General features: G+C 35.0%; 2 protein-coding genes across 2 annotated transcripts in view; one reads left to right on the forward strand and one right to left on the reverse strand.

Moving 5' to 3' along the window:
* Positions 1-18,704, reverse strand: part of LOC116168016 — a 63,949-nt gene extending 45,245 nt beyond the window's left edge. Inside the window, exon 1 of the mRNA XM_031483658.1 lies at positions 18,396-18,704. Coding sequence (XP_031339518.1) covers positions 18,396-18,420 — 25 coding nt within the window. The 5' untranslated portion in view covers positions 18,421-18,704. The remainder of the gene's footprint in view (positions 1-18,395) is intronic.
* On the forward strand, positions 2,142-5,755 carry LOC116168148. The gene is made up of 3 exons (XM_031483818.1): positions 2,142-2,525; positions 2,949-3,807; positions 5,623-5,755. Exons 1-2 carry the CDS (start codon positions 2,258-2,260, stop codon positions 3,797-3,799), a joined length of 1,119 nt encoding a protein of 372 aa, XP_031339678.1. The 5' UTR covers positions 2,142-2,257; the 3' UTR covers positions 3,800-3,807; positions 5,623-5,755.
* Positions 18,705-20,905: the final 2,201 nt, after the last annotated feature.

The raw sequence follows: 20,905 nt of genomic DNA on the forward strand, positions 1-20,905 counted from the left end.
CACCCCCCTATTAGATTTATCGGATTGTATAGATCTTGTTCCATACTCTTCGTTTTAGCACATTTCCACAAAAATAAAAAAATTTACTATTGTGGCCACTTTGCCCGTCCGTCCCTACTATTGGTTCGTTATGCTGTCAAGGTTTGCACCAAGGAAGGAATTTTTTCTGTGCCGCTTGCGAAAAAAGTTATGGTAAAAAACCTATTTTTTTGAGATTGTATTGTATTGTCTGTCTGTATGCCCGTCTGTCAGTGTATCTGTCTGTCTATTTGTCCGTCCGTGTGCACGATAGCTTTTGTATTTGCGCAATCCATTTTTATTTGTTAAATACTTAAATGAAACTTTTTATGTAGGTTGTAGATGTAGATGGCGACTCGACTAAAGTAAAACTAGTGCCGAGTCAAAAAATATGTTGGGTTCATGCGCAATCGGATTTCTTTTATTTGTTAAGTTATTTAAATCAAATTTTGTATGTAGGCATCTCGAATAAAGATGAAACTAATGCCAAATCAAATAATTTGTTTTGCGCATGCCCAGAAATACCCTGAAATTTTAGGGTAGGGTTCTTTTTATAAACTGAAATTGAAGCAGCAAGTCAAAAGTGGATTGCACATGTGCAACGCTAACTTTCTTATTTGTAGCCGGATTTTTACGAAATTTTAAGTTTAAGTTTGCTTGTTTGCATCTTACAGTATGGGAAATGAATGCAATTGTAATGCGCCGAGTAATGGGCTTTTTATAAATCGTTTACGACGAGGTTTACAATTACCTTTTTAACTTCTTATTTGTGTTTAAAAGTACCTGTTACCAACTAAGAATTCCCTAATAGCCAACATAAATGAATATGTTTCTTGCTTACGTAATGCCCGTGTATAGCAACTTGAGCAGCTATCAGAAATCTTTGTCAGTCACCCACAATCACCTGCAATCATTTACAATCGTCTGCAATCATTCATAATCACATGCAATCATAATGCAATCCTCTAAAATTCGACAATCGCATCGCAATCGCCGGATTGTGGTCGCAATCGCAGCAATCGTAGGGAAATCATGGGGATTGTCGCAATACTGTCACAAAATTTGAGAAGATGTTACCCCCTCTGTTAAAACGGTCAGTATTTAGTAGGGGAGGCTTGGAAAAATACATTTAAAGCGAAATTAAAATTGAAAATTGAGACTCAAAATTTTTTTTATTTCTAAAGGCGATCGATTTCGACGTACCACAATCGCCTTTAGAGACTCAAAATTTTTTTTATTTCTAAAGGCGATCGATTTCGACGTACCACAATCGCCTTTAGAAATAAAAAAAATTTTGAGTCTCAATTTTCAATTTTAATTTCTCTATATCTAACTCAAACATAAAATAAATAAAACAAACTCATTTAAAAATCACGTATCTGGGTTTAAAAAAAATTTCTTCTTCTTGCACATTTTTTGCACTAAAGAGATAATATACTGAGTGCGTAAAAGTAGATTTTGATACCAAAGCTCGATCTTTTTAAATGAAACTGAATTTTTTTAAATCCATTTTTCAATTATTTTTATTATGCGTAGAATTTCACATAAACGGACTTTTAGAAGAAGATTAAATTAGGTACCTACCTATAAGATTTTTGCGAGGACTTTTGCAACATCTAATAAATACCTAATTTACGAGCTAATTTAACTAATTACCATTCCTTTTTAAATAAATTTATGATCAGTGGTTCCTAAAAGTAACGCATAACGTTTCTCTCTTCCTGGAGAACAATATTTCGGGAAGATGCTACGATAAGTCAATTACTCTAAAGTCTAAATGTTCAAATTTGCCCTTTCAATCCTACATACATTTATACAATTTTGAGTCTAATAACAACAATAAAAATTGAGTAAAAATCATTTGACAAAATATCAGCGATATTCCCCAAAATGTAGGTATTCAAATAAGAAACTGAAACAACTGTTCATTTTTTCAAATGGATTGAATAAAAAAACCCGAGAAAAAACACAACTGAATTATGTTTAACATAACGCATAAATATCTTACAATTTATATTTCAGCCTTGTCTCGTAAATAAGTAGAATAGGTAGTATCTCCGATGGCATCGAGTCTCACACAAATTCAAAGCAAATAAAACCCCCGCCCGGCCCTGCATACCTAATCCATCCTCTGAGGTTCCCCCGCATCGCATACCTTCAGTCTTCGTTTGTGTGTCGAGTCGACCGCTACGTACCACTCCGCTTTCAACCGTGTTGTTCATTAGATAAATAGGTTAATATGCCTAAGCACAGCCGTAAACGGCAACATTCTCGTAGTCGATCTAGAGAACGGGAAAATCGGCGTTTAGGAAAACGATTGGCCGAAATGCAGAGACAATTAGATGAAATTAGTAGTCGGGAAAAATGGCAACGTTTGGAGAGTATGGAGAGCTCTAGAGACGATGTTGCCGGAGAAGCGAGTGCATATTTTTCACCGTATGATAGTGATTTGTCGCCTCGCCACTCTGTTCGTGAAACAGTTAGGGTGGATGTCCACCAGTTAAACAGTAAGTACCAAATTGTACGTTTTTGGTGACGTACATTTTAAAGTGTATGTTTTTGGCAACATACATACTTGTTGTTTTTGGGGACAACATAATATTTTGAGTATGTTTTTGGTAACATACTTACCTACATTAATTTGTTGTTTTTGGTGACAACATACTTTAATGTTCAAAGTACCTATGTTTTTGGTAACATAAGTACATATATATATTTGTTGGTTTTTGGTGGCCTTTGTTTATTTTTAGTGGAAAAAATAAACTTAATTTTGAAATTATGTTTTTGGCAACATATTTTTTGTACAACCTGCATGTATTTGTTGTTCGAGACATGATATTATGTGTTTTTGATAACACTTTAATATGCTTATTGTTCTGATCCTGTTTTAATACAAATTAGAAATTAACATGTCTCTTTTATTGCTTCAGATGATTCTGAACAGCAAGAAAATAATCCTCAGCCCCCGATCGTGCAATCAGAGGAAGCAAAAGGAAAATCTTTGAGTTCTGAGGTTTTGCAGATACTTGGCGATGAGCCAATAATTAAGACCGTCTTAGGACCTCCAATTTATGAGGCAGTAGTCCCTCGCTGGAGTAATATTTTACAGAATGGTTTAAGTGAGGAGAATATTCAAGTTCTTCTCCAAAAACATATAATACCCGAAAATTTTAAGTCTCTGGAGGTACCTCAGTTAAATCCCGAGGTTAAGGCAGCCTTAACTGCTCAAATACTTCGCAGAGATGAGCGCCTGGTGCGAAAACAGCAGTTTGTGACTGCAAGCATATCAGCAATTTCCCAAGCCTTAACTTTGATGCTAGCTGAAGAAGGGGGGGGCAACAACGTATATATGCAATACCTAAGTAATGCTGGCCGCCTATTGTGTCATTTACACCGTCTTGACACCATGACACGCAAAGATCTTATTTCTATAAATTTGAATAAGGATCTAAAAGATACGCTCTCTGCTGCGCCTACTGATAATTTTTTGTTTGGTCAAGCATTGGAAGAACGAGTAAAGGCTGCAAAAAACCTGGAAAAGTCAAGCGAGGAACTTAAGCAGGTTAAGCCGGAAACTGCTAAGAAACCTGTCAGTCGCACTCATTTAAACTCCAGGGGTCCAGCTCAGTTGCAGGGGAGCACCCGAGCTGGACAATATTACAAGAGACCTCATCCCTACCAACGCCAACAGCAGAAGAACCATCCAGATCAACGGACGGGAAGGAAGCCGAGGGAACTGCCCAAAACACAGATAGAGAGGTTCCGTCGACGTCGACGGTAAAGCAAGGGGTTAGTAGTGTATATGCCGGTAGATTAAAATATTTTGTAAATAAGTGGCATGAAATTACTAATGACAAATTTATTTTATCATATATTCAAGGTTATAGGTTGCCTTTTATTAAAAAGCCTATTCAAAAATATGGTTTTGTAAAAAATGGTAAATGGTCTGGTTCGGAAAAAAGTTCCATTAATTCGTCTATTGAAGACCTTTTAAAAATTGGAGCTATTAGTAAAGTAACACCATGTAAAAATCAGTATGCTTCAAAAATATTTTTAGTTCCGAAACCAGATGGAAGTCATAGGTTAATCTTAAATCTAAAATCTTTAAACAAATTTTTAAAAACTACACATTTTAAAATGGAGGATCATAAAACTGTGACTAAACTTATTCAAAAAGGCTCTTTTATGGCAACATTAGACCTTAAGGACGCCTACCATTTAATTCCAATTTTTAAACAACATAAAAAATATTTAAGATTTTATTTCAATAGTCAGCTCTATGAATATAATTGTCTACCTTTTGGTTTAAACTCTGCTCCCTTAGTATTCACCAAGATCATGAAACCAATACTAGCCTATTTAAGGAGCAGAAATCACACATGTGTACTATTTTTGGACGATTTTTTGCTATTTGGTAATTCCCAAAAGGAGTGCCATAATAATATCATGTCGACTATCAAATTATTACAAAACTTGGGTTTTATTGTTAATTACAAAAAAAAGTGTATTATGTCCCTCAACTTGTGTTCGATATTTAGGATTTTTATATAATTCTACAACAATGACTGTTTCGCTACCTGAGGAAAAAATTTTTAAAGTTTTAAAATTGCTAAGAAAATTTTCAAATTCTCGAAATTGTCGAATAAGGGAATTTGCTAGATTTCTTGGTACTCTTTGTTCCATTTGTCCTGCAGTTAAATATGGTTGGGTTTATACCAAACTTTTTGAGCGTGAAAAATTCTTAGCTTTAAAAAAATCTGCAGGCAATTTTAATGCAAAAATGGAAATATCCTCTATACTCAAAGAAGATTTTAAATGGTGGCTAACAAATTTATCTACAGCTAATAATTCGATTAAAAAAGATTCTTATTGTATGGAAGTTTTTTCTGATGCTTCGAATACTGGTTGGGGAGGATATTGTAATGGGGAAAGAATACATGGTTTTTGGACCGAAAGTGAAAAAACTTATCATATAAATTATTTGGAGCTAAAAGCGGTTTATTTGGTTTTAAAACATTTTGCTAAAAATGCTTCAGATTGCAATATATTATTCCGAGTTGACAATACAACTGCCATGGCTTATATTAATAAGATGGGAAGTGTACAGCACCAATCCCTAAATAAATTATCTCGTATTATTTGGCAATGGTGCGAGGGTAAAAATATCTATTTATATGCCAGTTATATAAAGTCTAAAGACAATTTTGAAGCAGATGCACAATCCAGACTTAAATTATCCAAAGAAACCGAATGGGAAATAAGCAACTTGGTGTTTAAAGATATAATATCCACTTTTGGGAAACCAGAAGTTGATCTCTTTGCTTCAAAAATGAATGCTAAATGCAAGAAGTTTGTATCATGGTTGGGAGATTCAGAATGCATAGCAGTGGACGCTTTTACGATAAAATGGAACAAGTTTTTCTTTTATGCTTTTCCGCCATTTTCTGTTATTCTTCGTGCTTTGCAAAAAATAAAAGGGGAAAAAGCTAGAGGAATTGTCGTTGTGCCCTTCTGGACATCCCAGCCATGGTACCCACTTTTTACATCATTATTAGAATCAACACCTTTAGTTTTCGAGGCTAACGAACGTTTACTCTCTTTTAGGAACGTGCCTCATCCACTTTGGCGAAAAATTTCCCTGGTGGCAGGAGTGTTATCCTCCAAGCCCTGAGAGCTGGTTCAGTACCTGAAGAAGCTCTAGAAATTTGCTTAGCCTCCATTACTACCTCTACAATTCAACAATATAATTCAGGTCTTAAACTGTGGTGGCAATTTAGAAAATCTCGAAACATGAATGTTTATTCAGCCTCTGTCCCAGATATTTTAAAATTTTTTACTACTCAATTTAAAAAGGGAGCTACTCATACGTCTTTAAATTCATTTAGAGCAGCTCTTACTCAAATTTTGGGGCCAGAATTAACTTCTGATTTTAGAATTAAGAGATTTTTTAAAGGGGTCCATAGTCTAAGACCTACTGCTCCCAGATACAATTACACATGGGACCCCTCTATTGTTTTGACATATGTTAAATCTATGTCTAATGAAACATTAAGCCTTCAAGACCTCACATATAAATTAGCAATCCTTATTGCCTTGGCTACTGGTCAAAGAGTACAGACTTTAGCCAACATAGAAGTTGAAAATATTATTATAAATGAAAACAGAGTTGAGGTTAAAATACCTAAAAAACTTAAAACTTCAACCAAAGGTCGCATTCAACCTACTCTTCTTTTGCCTTTCTTTAATCAAGATAAGAAAATTTGTCCAGCTAGAACCTTAATTGAGTATTTAAATAAAACCAAAAATTTAAGACAGACGTCAAAAAATCTTTTTATCACCTTTAAGAAACCTCATAAAGATGTCACTTCTCAAACAATTTCTAGATGGTTAAAGGTGATTCTAAGGAAGAGTGGGTTGGATACGAACCAATTTACAGCTCATAGTACTCGCCATGCTGCGACATCCGCAGCTGCGCGAAAGGGAGTACCTTATGACTCTATTCGACTTGCAGCTGGCTGGTCGGAGAAATCCTCTGTTTTTGCCAATCATTATAACAGACCTTTGCTTCAAAAAGACAATTTTGCAACGACTGTTCTTAGTTGTTAGTATTATGATGAGTTTTTATCTTTAAGTTTCTTGTTTCTAATGCTAGTATAGGAAAATATTTTCCAGATTTGTTATTTATCATATTAAATAGGTACATTTTTATTAAGATATAAGTTATCTTGAAAAATAAATGTATAACCATATTATGTTGTTGCCATCCTTAGAATTAATGTTTATGTACATATCAATTCTAAGTGTGTGCCTAATATTATTCTGTTCGGTATGTTTAATTATTATTAATATAACATGTTTCCAATGAAAATTGTTGCAACTTGCTTTAAATAGCTACCTATTCTACTTATTTACGAGACAAGGCTGAAATATAATTAACAGATCAAACGAACTTACCTAAGTGAAGTTCGATCTGGATTATATGAAGCCTTGTCGAAGTAAATAAGTCCCTTCCCTACCCTATTATTTATTTCCCTTGGTTGCAACAATGTAGCTTTGAAGAAGACTGAAGGTATGCGATGCGGGGGAACCTCAGAGGATGGATTAGGTATGCAGGGCCGGGCGGGGTTTTTATTTGCTTTGAATTTGTGTGAGACTCGATGCCATCGGAGATACTACCTATTCTACTTATTTACTTCGACAAGGCTTCATATAATCCAGATCGAACTTCACTTAGGTAAGTTCGTTTGATCTGTTTGTTATTATTGTGTGATTTTATCAATGAATTTCACTAATGTTTTGTTGTTGAATTAAAACTAAAAAGACCAATTCATCGAGTTCGTAGTTTAAATAACTCTGGTTATGTCAAGGTGGAGTGTTTAAAACAGCATAACACACTAGTACCTAATTTTAAAATGAAAATCATTGGGTTCAAGAGTTAATCTGTGGTTCAAGTAAAAAACGAATCTTTCAATGTATATAGTTATGTGATACATTAGAAACATGTATATTTCAAGTAAACTACAGTGCAGACCATATACAAATGGAACAGTGTTGGAAAAATTAATATTTTTAAATGTTCACAAGGCCAGACGACCTGAAATATGACCGAAATTTCCGTCCAAAAAAACGGTCGGGGATTGAGCACAATGATTTGCAAAATTACGCCAAAATATCAATTTGCGGTTTTCGTAATTTATACAAGGGCACGACGTTATTTAATATTTATTAAGAAATCTCACTTTTTACAATAAACTCTAAATCTAAGGTTAGATCTCATTAGCAATGGCATCAGTTTCAACAAACACCTTAAAATTTTAATTATTAAGGTTAATCGCTTTTTAATTGCCCAAAATGAAAAAGCGCTCCCGCAAAAATAAATTTAAAATATCCGTTTACATCTAATTTAATAACAAAAGGAAGATTGTATCAAGAGCGTATCTGATGAAGTCAATAACAATTATGAAAAGAGCATGGTCCTTGTCCTCTTTTAAATGCACATGATTAATATGTGTAGTTCCTAAAAATCTCTTAAATACGTCCGGTTGTTTCGCAAGTGACCACAAATTCTATGAATCCACTTTTGTACAAATGCATTAGAATTTTGGGGCAATTATTGGCATACATTATGACAATGGGTACACGATACAAATTGCAATTGCAAGTTCTGTTTTACCTGGGAGAATACTTCAATTACGTTAATTAATGGAATTCATTGAAGTGCAGAGGAGAATAACGATAATTAGAATTCATGTCACAAAAAATGTATCCGATGATGCAGGGGAGTCGAGTTGGTAGCAATTTTCTAAAATACGCGGTGGTCTCGTGTCTTAGGACTTGAATAATAACGAATTTAAACAAAATACTGCGATACTATCCAGAGAAGGTGAACTCCATAACGCATTCAAAATTGTGGGAAAATGCACTAAATCTCTTTTTATCTAGCGCGATTACAGTATTGCAGATTTTGATTGATCGTAAAGTGAGGTGAGGTATTTTGCCCACGAAATTATAAAACTTCGCTTTATTTACAACAGGTGTTAAATTCGGTTTGAATAAGTAGACTAACCCGCTCTTTAACCGTGGTCCGTGAGGGTAGATAAAGTGATCACATTAACCGCAAGGGAAGATAAAATAAAACAGATGATTGTGCATTCTAATGACATCTGTAATTCTTATTTCAAATGGGATGTTCAGCACGATATAAACTGAACATATGACAATGCGAGTTGTCGCGTGCTGAATATATGTATGGTCTAAAGGGCGTCGATTTCATTATACAGGGTGGCAAAGTTTCAATTTGTTCTCATATTTTTCGTTTTCTCTCTTATGTTGTGTGATAATTGTTTCAAATTTGATACGTCAGTTACTTTTTAGAATCTCTACAATAAAGTAACAAGATAGTTGGTCGCAGTATACAAGGTGTTACATTTTCTTTGCCACCCTGTATAACGAAAACGAGCCGTTTAGACCATGTGCACCGAGATGTACACATTGGAATTTTTAGCGTATCACAACGAAGTTGAGGTAACTTTTATGTGCTCGATTTTCCGTCGTCTAATTGATAGCTGGTATGGTCTATATTAAGTCCGTTATTCATCATTTACAGTTGTGTTATGCGGCAACACTCACGAGAGGGTTTTGGAATATATTCACTCCCTGAAATATCTGCATAACGTCAATTAAGACCGAGATTAACGATGTATACATGTTAGGATCAAATACAGGCTTAAAAAATGCGGCAAGAACGCGTTTTGGTTACCAGCGAGGTTACCAGCATATTGACAATCGCTTTTCGTAACCCACAATGCGTTCTGGATCTTTCGCAACGCCAGAATGGGTGCTGACATGGGTCATATTGCCAGAACGCGTCGAGCACACAGAGAAAAGACCCAATAATCGATTTGAATTTGACCAATTTCCAATAGGCTTGTTACCTATATGTAGTATTTAGGTTGTGGTCACTACTGTGAAAAATTTGAACCGAATAGGCTGAACTGTTTGGAAATTATCGGGTACATAGACGGAAAGACTCAACTCCCCTATAAAGCTTCCATCGCCTTGCCCTGCCGCTTACTAAATACCAGTACGCATTCTGGCACTAATTTAACAAAGAGTTTGTGGACCTATGTTTATATGAACTTTTAATTTTATTTTTCACACATATAAACAGTTTTAATAAATAATAATAATAATAGTATTTTATTAAATTCCGCTTGATAATAACAATAATAACATAACAGTCTCAACGATCCTCGTTTGCGAAATTTAAGTAGGGCAAAGGTCAGATACTAACGGACATCCAAGAATGTACGCCAGCCCTGCTCTTCCACTTAACCCTTACACATACATAATATATAAAATAATAATTAAAGACGTGAATTATAATTTATAAGTAAAAATAAGTTTTTAATGTGTATGCATCAGACGGTTGTAGTACATTTAAACTTTATTAATAAAAATTGAAAACAAAATAATGATCCATGAAAATGAACAAAGGAAAGTCAAAAAAGAGAGAAAGCATACGAAGACACAAGTTACTAATGTTGAGATGTGAGGAAGAATTTGTAAACGGATTTTTGAAATTGGCTAATGGTCCGCACAGTGATGGAAATCTGTATGCTTTAGTGTTAACCCAAAGTTAGATGTATACCTAAACAATAAACAACAAGGGCCCTAGTATTGAACCTTGCGGAACTCCACAAGTCAACTCCACCACATCAGAGTAACATCTCGAGTAACGTTATTTAATGTGACTCTATGAGTCCTGTCCGTTAAACATTTTTCAATAAGACACAAGATACGTCACTTAGACCAACGTACCTTGAAATACTAAGCAGTATTTGGTGGTTATTAAAAGCCTTAAGAGAAGTCCAGAAGAACAAGCGAAGAAAGATTGTCGGCGTCAAAAACCCTAAAGATGTCCTCGGTTAAATTTAATAATGAAGTTGTACCCTTCCTAAAGTCGGATCGTGTTAACGGTAAAAATATTGAAAACTGTAAGGGGTTGCTTGATTTGAAACGATTAAACATCTCTGAAAATCAAACGGCAAAAATAGAACAAAATGTGCTACGAAATGATTTCAAATATTACAACGTAAAACTCAGTCCAAAAATTTGAAATTAACATCCAAATTTGAATTTTAACCTAAGAAAGAATTTGGAGTGAAGTCGTAAAAATGTGAGTCAACTTTTAAACCATCATAAATGCCGTCTTCCGTCCTTGTCACTTGTCACTTGCATGTGAGCTGAAGTGATTGAAAAGAAATAATCTGCGATACAAGCTGAATAGATGGTACTATAACGATTCTTGTAGATTTTTTCTGTGGCTGTAGACTTTTCACCGTATACTCTACGTAGCTGAAATAATATAGGCGACCTGTCTTATATACTTCAAAGACAAAGTGTTAACTGCACACGTACAAAACAGAAAGACAAAAGCATATACAAAATTAAAAAGATTCTTCGAGGATCGGTGAATGTGCAATAATTTCATTCATCTACCCGCACATTCAATTTTTTTCGAAACTTTATTCGAAATTCGTATGTTCGTGCGTTTTGCGCACCAAAAAGCACAAATTTTGTCTGTGATAATAAAAGTTGGGCGAAGCCCCAAACATCGGGTTGATGTCTCATTTCTCACGATAAAGGTATGCATGATATCTCTCACTTTAAGTTTTCACACCTACGTCATATTTTTACCCCGCGAGACTAAGTCGATAGTTGTTACTACTTAGCATGTTTTCAACTATTATTACTGTCACAGTCATCCGCGTCTCGTGTCAGTTAATATATTAAATGAATCGATTTTATTAAATAACAAAGCGCAGATTTATATAAGATGATTGAATGTTCTAATAATTCTAAAATCTCTTAAATACGTCCGGTTGTTTCGCAAGTGACCACAAATTCTATGAATCCACTTTTGTACAAATGCATTAGAATTTTGGGGCCATTATTGGAATACATTATGCCAATGGGTTGATTACATACACGATATAAATTGCAATTGCAAGTTCTGCTTTACCTGGGAAAATACTTCAATTACGTTAATTAATGGAATTCATTGAAGTGCAGAGGAGAATAACGATAATTAGAATTCATGTCACAAAAAATGTATCCGATGATGCAGGGGAGTCGAGTTGGTAGCAATTTTCTAAAATACGCGGTGGTCTCGTGTCTTAGGACTTGAATAATAACGAATTTAAACAAAATACTGCGATACTATCCAGAGAAGGTGAACTCCATAACGCATTCAAAATTGTGGGAAAATGCACTAAATCTCTTTTTATCTAGCGCGATTACAGTATTGCAGATTTTGATTGATCGTAAAGTGAGGTGAGGTATTTTGCCCACGAAATTATAAAACTTCGCTTTATTTACAACAGGTGTTAAATTCGGTTTGAATAAGTAGACTAACCCGCTCTTTAACCGTGGTCCGTGAGGGTAGATAAAGTGATCACATTAACCGCAAGGGAAGATAAAATAAAACAGATGATTGTGCATTCTAATGACATCTGTAATTCTTATTTCAAATGGGATGTTCAGCACGATATAAACTGAACATATGACAATGCGAGTTGTCGCGTGCTGAATATATGTATGGTCTAAAGGGCGTCGATTTCATTATACAGGGTGGCAAAGTTTCAATTTGTTCTCATATTTTTCGTTTTCTCTCTTATGTTGTGTGATAATTGTTTCAAATTTGATACGTCAGTTACTTTTTAGAATCTCTACAATAAAGTAACAAGATAGTTGGTCGCAGTATACAAGGTGTTACATTTTCTTTGCCACCCTGTATAACGAAAACGAGCCGTTTAGACCATGTGCACCGAGATGTACACATTGGAATTTTTAGCGTATCACAACGAAGTTGAGGTAACTTTTATGTGCTCGATTTTCCGTCGTCTAATTGATAGCTGGTATGGTCTATATTAAGTCCGTTATTCATCATTTACAGTTGTGTTATGCGGCAACACTCACGAGAGGGTTTTGGAATATATTCACTCCCTGAAATATCTGCATAACGTCAATTAAGACCGAGATTAACGATGTATACATGTTAGGATCAAATACAGGCTTAAAAAATGCGGCAAGAACGCGTTTTGGTTACCAGCGAGGTTACCAGCATATTGACAATCGCTTTTCGTAACCCACAATGCGTTCTGGATCTTTCGCAACGCCAGAATGGGTGCTGACATGGGTCATATTGCCAGAACGCGTCGAGCACACAGAGAAAAGACCCAATAATCGATTTGAATTTGACCAATTTCCAATAGGCTTGTTACCTATATGTAGTATTTAGGTTGTGGTCACTACTGTGAAAAATTTGAACCGAATAGGCTGAACTGTTTGGAAATTATCGGGTACATAGACGGAAAGACTCAACTCCCCTATAAAGCTTCCATCGCCTTGCCCTGCCGCTTACTAAATACCAGTACGCATTCTGGCACTAATTTAACAAAGAGTTTGTGGACCTATGTTTATATGAACTTTTAATTTTATTTTTCACACATATAAACAGTTTTAATAAATAATAATAATAATAGTATTTTATTAAATTCCGCTTGATAATAACAATAATAACATAACAGTCTCAACGATCCTCGTTTGCGAAATTTAAGTAGGGCAAAGGTCAGATACTAACGGACATCCAAGAATGTACGCCAGCCCTGCTCTTCCACTTAACCCTTACACATACATAATATATAAAATAATAATTAAAGACGTGAATTATAATTTATAAGTAAAAATAAGTTTTTAATGTGTATGCATCAGACGGTTGTAGTACATTTAAACTTTATTAATAAAAATTGAAAACAAAATAATGATCCATGAAAATGAACAAAGGAAAGTCAAAAAAGAGAGAAAGCATACGAAGACACAAGTTACTAATGTTGAGATGTGAGGAAGAATTTGTAAACGGATTTTTGAAATTGGCTAATGGTCCGCACTAGGGCTGGGCGATTATCGATAATCGATTATGAAAAATAATCGATTACACTGATTAATCGATTAATCAAATAATCGATTAATCAAATAATCGTTTAATCAAATAATCGATTAATCAATTAATCGATTAATCAAATCATCGATTAATCAAATAATCGATTAATCACCTAATCGTTTAATCAAAAGTCGATTGTCACATACAAGGAGTGATAAATATCTGTTTGTATGCATTAATACGTTAATTATTTAATAAAAATAAAAAAAATAATTCCATTACTCTTTTCATCAAATCGTTCATTACTAGGCAGATCGATTAATCAACAAAGTGTCCCTGGTTCGAATCCGGGTTCGGGCATGGATATTTGCAAATGCATAGTGGGTTGGTTGGTAGAACAGCCTTGGCTGAAACCATGCCCATTTGAAAATGAAGGTCAAAAATAAAAATAAATAAATAAAAATAAATGATTAGGCAGCTTACTCTCCGATGAGGTGTGCTTTAGTTTTGATGATACAATCTTAATTCATTTTAGCTGCTTAAAGTGACGTTTTAACATCCGCTATAAAATAAAATAATTTTTTATTCATTATGATTATAATTATTGATTTATGGTTTTTGGTTTTATGTAATACCTACCATTGTACTCTTATTGCATTCGTGTCTTACAAGTACGATTTGGTGAAACGCTCATTCTGTTTAGTGTTTATAATGTACCAGCATAGCAGAATATTCTTTATGGAATAACATAGGTACACTTATAATAATACTACTCACTACTAGAAAAGTAGATAATCTATGTAACGTACAGTGCATTACACGCAATGAAAATTAATTGTTCTGCGTGATCTGGAGTAAGCGAAGCTCTATTATCAGTTACAATAGAGCCTCCCTTACTAAAAACTCGTTCAGAAGATACACTTGTTGCTTGTATAGATGAAAATTTTTGTGCACATTTTGCCAGTCTACAGTAAAATTCTTTATTTACGCTCCACCAATTTAAGGGATCACCATCCAAGGACAAAACAGGACTATGGACGTAATGATTTAATTCTTGTTCCAAACCATCATTCACATTTGGAATTTCTGTATCATTAGAGACGTCTCCCAAAATGGCCGCAAGTCCCGTCTTGATTTTTTTATTGGGCTGATGTTGATCATTGTCTATATCTTTTAAATTTAAGTTTTCGCATTCAAATGTAACCAGTTGTCTAACCTCTTCTTGTTTTTCGGTCGTAAAAAATTTAGTTTTAAATCGGGGATCCAGAAATGTGCAGATGCATAGTGCGTTGTAGGTTTCTTTATTATTTATGTACCTCTCGCGTAACTTTGCAAGTATTGAATACATAAAGTTGTTTTTTATATTTATCGCATCTTCAAATATTTGCGTACTATCGGCTTGCGAACCGTATAAATTTACTAATTTTTCATACAACGGAATAATAATTCCTGCTGTAACGTGCTTCTCTCCAGACATATGTTCACTAATCTCTTCAATTGGTTTAAGGCAATTAATTATCTCCGCAATGATTTCCATTTCCTTGTTGTCTAATATAAAACCTTTAAATTTTCCATTACCAAAAGAATGAAATAAATCACGCAAGGCGTGTTGTTCATTAATTACAATCATTAAATGTAAAAGCGACCACCAACGCGTTCGAGAATATGAAGGCATTTTTCTTAGGGGTAAATTTAGATTCTCCCGACACCTTTTCAGTTCTCTGTTCAATTTCCACGAATGTGCACATACTGATTGTATCTTCTGCCCAAAACAGGGAATATGAATTTTGTCTAGATTGCGAATTGCTGCTACTAGGGCTGGGCGATTACGGGTTTGAATAATCGATAATCGATTATGAAAAATAATCGATTACACTGATTAATCGATTAATCAAATAATCGATTACACTGATTAATCGTTTAATCAAATAATCGATTAATCAAATAATCGATTAATCGATTAATTTAATAGAATAATCAAACCCGATTATCGATTATCGTTTGATTATAATCGATTAATCGATTTTTTTTGCCCAACGCTAGTCCGCACAGTGATGGAAATCTGTATGCTTTAGTGTTAACCCAAAGTTAGATGTATACCTAAACAATAAACAACAAGGGCCCTAGTATTGAACCTTGCGGAACTCCACAAGTCAACTCCACCACATCAGAGTAACATCTCGAGTAACGTTATTTAATGTGACTCTATGAGTCCTGTCCGTTAAACATTTTTCAATAAGACACAAGATACGTCACTTAGACCAACGTACCTTGAAATACTAAGCAGTATTTGGTGGTTATTAAAAGCCTTAAGAGAAGTCCAGAAGAACAAGCGAAGAAAGATTGTCGGCGTCAAAAACCCTAAAGATGTCCTCGGTTAAATTTAATAATGAAGTTGTACCCTTCCTAAAGTCGGATCGTGTTAACGGTAAAAATATTGAAAACTGTAAGGGGTTGCTTGATTTGAAACATTAAACATCTCTGAAAATCAAACGGTAAAAATAGAACAAAATGTGCTACGAAATGATTTCAAATATTACAACGTAAAACTCAGTCCAAAAATTTGAAAATTAAGATAAGAAAGAATTTGGAGAGAAGTCTAACAAGTTAAAAAGTAATCGTAAACGATTTACATAAAGCGCATTTCCACTTGCATTCATTTCCCATTTGTAAGATGCAACTTCTGTTAAAATCGTAAAAATCCGTCCACAAATATGAAAGATAGCGTTGCACATGGGCAATCCATTTTTGACGTGCTACTTCAATTTCAGTTTATGAGAAGAATTTCATTTCAATGCTTTTCTAAATAAGAAAGTTGAAACTGCGCATGCGCAAACCTAAATTTTGAAACTAATGTTAGATTTTCCTTTGTTCCAAGCGCCTAAGTATCAAATTTCACTTAAATGCTTCCATAGATAAAAAAAGTGGCACTGCGCATGCGCAAAATAAAATTTTGAAGCTGGCGCTAGATTTTCCTTTATTCCAAGTGCCTATGTATCAAATTTCATTCAAATACACATTTCATTTAAATTCTTCCATAAATAAAAAAGTTGGCACTGCGCATGCGCAAAACCAAATTTTGAAACTGGCGTTTGATTTTCCTTTATCCCAAGTGCCTATGTATCAAATTTCGTTTAAATTCTTCCATAAATAAAAAAGTTGGCACTGCGCATGCGCAAAACCAAATTTTGAAATTGGCGTTTGATTTTCCTTTATCCCAAGTGCCTATGTATCAAATTTCGTTTAAATTCTTCCATAAATAAAAAGTTGGCACTGCGCATGCGCAAAACCAAATTTTGAAATTGGCGTTTGATTTTCCTTTATTCCAAGTGCCTATGTATCAAATTTCATTCAAATACTTTTATAAGTAAAAAAGTTTGCAATTCGGTTTATAAATGGTCGAGATGCGAAAAGGGCACTGTGAATTTTGAATCGATTCGATTCAACTTTTGGCATTGCGTATTATATGGCTAAAGCTATGCCATATTGAATTTCATGCAATTCAGTTCATAACTAACGGAGATGTAAAAGCGATCGAACATTTCTAAACAAAGTTATCGTTCACACAGACAGATAGATGGACAGACAGACAAAGGAACAGACGGACAGACCAACAGGCAGACGACAAATAGCAATGCAAAATTATAAACGATCCGTTAATAAACGGCAAAAGTGTAAAATTATGGAACATGTAAAAAACGGTTTTTTGTTTTTTTTTACAATAACTTTTTTTGTAAGCGGTACAGAAAAAAATCCTTCCTTGGTAGGTACAAGACTCGACACCATAACGAACCAAATAGCGAAAAAAGTAGAACAATAGCTCTTAAGATAAAGGCAGGCGGCAGACGAGTAGAATTTCAGCACTCTTTAGTTTAGGTGGTAACATTTCCTTTTGAAAGCAAGATCTCTACGAAAGTTTTTATTTGTGATTTCGTCATATTTAAAAATTAAGGTGTTATTAGGTGCTTAAAAAGGAATCGTTTGACTTATTTGAAAAGTATTAAATTGAAATTTATTGTTCTGCTGGAGTTATAGTCGCGCCTGCCGGGGGCCGGAGAGCACGATGTAAAACCTGAGACTCCGGCTGAATGCCTGACATCTGGCAACCCTGCTGTCACGCATTGAGCTAAAATGATTGAAAAGAAAAATCCTCGGAAAAATCCGATACAACTGAATAGATACCAAACGATCCTTGAGATCTTTTTCTGGGCTGTAACTTTTTCACCCGATACTGAACGTAGCTGAAAAATAATAGCGACCTTTCTTATATCCTTCAGAACAAAGTTTAACATGCACACGTACAAACAGAAAGACAAACAGCAATACAAAATTATAAAAGATCTCGAGGATGGTTAATGTCAAATAATATCATTCATCTACCCGCACACAATTTTTCGAAACTTTATTCCGAAATCGATGTCGTGCGTTTTGCGCACAAAAAAACACAAATTGGGCGAAGCCCCAAACATCGGGTTTGATGTCTCATTCTCAACTTGAAAAAGTATGCAAGTGAATATCCTCAACTTTAAAGGTTTCACACCTACGTCAATTTTTCACCCCCAGCGAGACTAGTCGATAGTTGTTAGCTACTTAGCATGTGTTTCACATTATTTCCAATGTCACAGTCAACCCGTCTCGTGTAGTAATAAATTAAATGAATCGATTATTAAATAACAAAGCGCAGGGATTAAAAAGATCTGAATTGGCGGTGACTTTAGAAAAAAATTAATTGGGTAGCTTTAGTCCCTGAAAAATTCTGGCGCCTCTGCGACGACAGATAAGAAATTTAGGATAACGTCCTCCGAATTGTTACACTTCCTCATAATCGATAGCTTTTAATACTGTGCGACACATAATTACTGGTCGTATCAGTATAGACAGGCCATTCACAAGATTGTAACAAATATTTATATGACTAATTATAATCACTCACTTGCAGATATACGTTGGAACACCATGTTTATAAAGACAACAATGTTAATTAGAGTGTAAAAAAATACAAAGAGTAAATAAAAATATTCTAATATCCGCACAAAAACACCCACTATGATATCGATTGAACATTAATTATATTTAACACGAAGCGCTCGTCACTTAAACTTCCTGCTCCAAGTTCCAACCAACTATTTATATTAGGGTTATTGATTGTTGTTATCACAGATCCATCACGATTTAAAAACAGAACTTCGTCGAACTAAATATACCAGCTACGATCGTATGCGAATACGAAATGGTGATGGAAACGCTCCGGCTTCAACAGCCGAGACCGACGATGACGTCACCCTATGAGTTAGCCTGGAGCCTCGGAGTCTACGCTCGGAAATTACAGTGAGTCGTCTGGTCCGGAATTGTGCATTATTGGGTCTACGGCAGCGTCAAATAGGGGTTGCGTTCGTACAATCTCACAATTTACCCCAACCGAAATGTGCACTATTGCACCACTGATCGATTTTTCGAACCTCGAAGAAACCACCAAAGCGGAGAACGTTAAATTATGCGTGTACATGTTAATTAAACACGAAGTATTATTCCCCGCATGAAAGAATAAATTAAATGCTTTCCAAATCACGGAATATGCAATTTGTTGTTATACGTATATTTGCACCATTCATCACACATTGTGAAGAAAGCGTGCAAATTGCAATTTTCCCTCTTAAAACGTATAAAAATAAAATTACCGCACCTCGTTTTTTTCTATCAAATTTTAGATGTCATCACGCATTAGGCAATTTTAAGAGGTCTAAATTACCAATTTAAATCGTGTTGTTACACTTAAAGGCGAATAACCCACATTTTATGTAATTGTCCCGAAAGAATGACTAATTACGTAATACTCAATTTACAGTAAGAAAACATTGCCATTCTCACTGACGGAGATGATTTTATTGATCTGTTTACTTAGTATCTAAATCTAAATAATGGACCGCGAGCATAAAATTTGATTGCAAGCTGAATGCGTATACGACTTTGGCTGGAATGCCATTTTCAGTGATGCGATCGCTTCATTAGCTGCAGAATAAATTGGATTAGGGATAAACTCGGCTAGGAAGTGGTGCGTAGAAACAGTAAGGAAGACAACATTGTGTTCCGACATTATCGGAAAATTCCGTCATGATACACATCCAAATTAACGGAATAATCGCACTAATCGAAATGCATTTAATGGATCGCAGCCAGAATAGCTCGGAGGAATAAGCAACTCGAACGTGACGCGCTTATTTCAAAATTGCATTTTAGCATCGTCGCAATTTTTGTTGCCAAAACGCGGAAAATTTATTGCTCTGTTCAGTTAACATAAAATGTAACTTGTTTTAATGTTGTTCTGGGGAACATCTAAAGAACAGAATTTCGATCTCAACAAAATCGCCGCATTAATGAGTGACCCTATATCCCTAGAAAATGGAACGCGGTGATACCCGAAGGATGGACGGCCAAAACGCTAGAAATAGTTGCATTTTGCTGTGAATGAAATTGCTGAACTAGTACCACTTTTTTCCTCAATTGTTTTTCTCCAAAATACGTACAGACTTAAAAACTGCAGATATTTGATTCTTGCCCCTAATCGACCATGGGAAATTAGCAAATTTTTTCCCAAAAGTTATAGTTTTTACAAACAGTTGGGATCGAAATGCCGTTTTCAGCATAGTGTTCAGAAAAATACGAAGAAAAATACAATACTGGTTGAGCAATTTTTTGAAAATTGTGTAAGGGGTGAAATCAATGTATTTATTCTTGCTCATTATTTGTAAAATTATACACATGAACATATACTTATGAAAAACTGAAAACTGTAAAAGGGTAGAACCTTTAAATTGCCCAGGATGCTCAGCGGGCTACGGGGGTGCAGTGGAGTGAAAATTGACTGTTCCGATAAATTGCTCGGAAATCGCTACTCGGGGCAATTGACATTTTTAGTCACTCCCGCCTTCTCCGATAGTCACCCTTGGGCATCCCCAAGGAATTTCGAGAGTATATCTGGCCTCGCGACCGCGAAAATCACCGAGTAACGATATCCAAGGAATTTCCCGGCACTGTTAATTTTTCACACCATACTGCACCCCCGGCACTCAGTAGCCGCCCCTATTCATTTTTCAGTTCCGGTCCCTCGTCCGGTCAATTTCGAGGGAAGATATGGAATCTGCGCCCCGAAAACCTCCGTTTTACTATTTCTAAGCGGATTTTCTGGTTTTCATATTATAAATTGTCATTCAATAATAAATGCATTTTTGCTTTTGCACCCCTTATACCCCAGGGCGCGGCTGTCTTGGTTCTGTAATTTCAAAATCGTTTAATAGTTCTGAAACTTCTGAAGTACAGTTAAAAATAAAAAATGCAAATTTACTAAAAAAGTGTTCTTTATATTTTTCCACTTTATTTTCTCGCTTGCAGGAAAAGGAAGATTTGTAAAGGACAATCTTGAAAATTGTAAAAGATTACCAAATT

This window comes from Photinus pyralis, unplaced genomic scaffold (assembly GCF_008802855.1).
Source record: "Photinus pyralis isolate 1611_PpyrPB1 unplaced genomic scaffold, Ppyr1.3 Ppyr1.4_LG4, whole genome shotgun sequence".
In the NCBI taxonomy this organism is placed as follows: Eukaryota; Metazoa; Arthropoda; class Insecta; order Coleoptera; family Lampyridae; genus Photinus; species Photinus pyralis.

Bases quoted from the DNA above. Each gene is read 5' to 3' on its own strand.
- LOC116168148 (XM_031483818.1), top strand. From the start codon at position 2,258: ATGCCTAAGCACAGCCGTAAACGGCAACATTCTCGTAGTCGATCTAGA. The intron at 2,526-2,948 runs GTAAGTACCAAA...TTATTGCTTCAG, and splicing joins GGATGTCCACCAGTTAAACA to ATGATTCTGAACAGCAAGAA.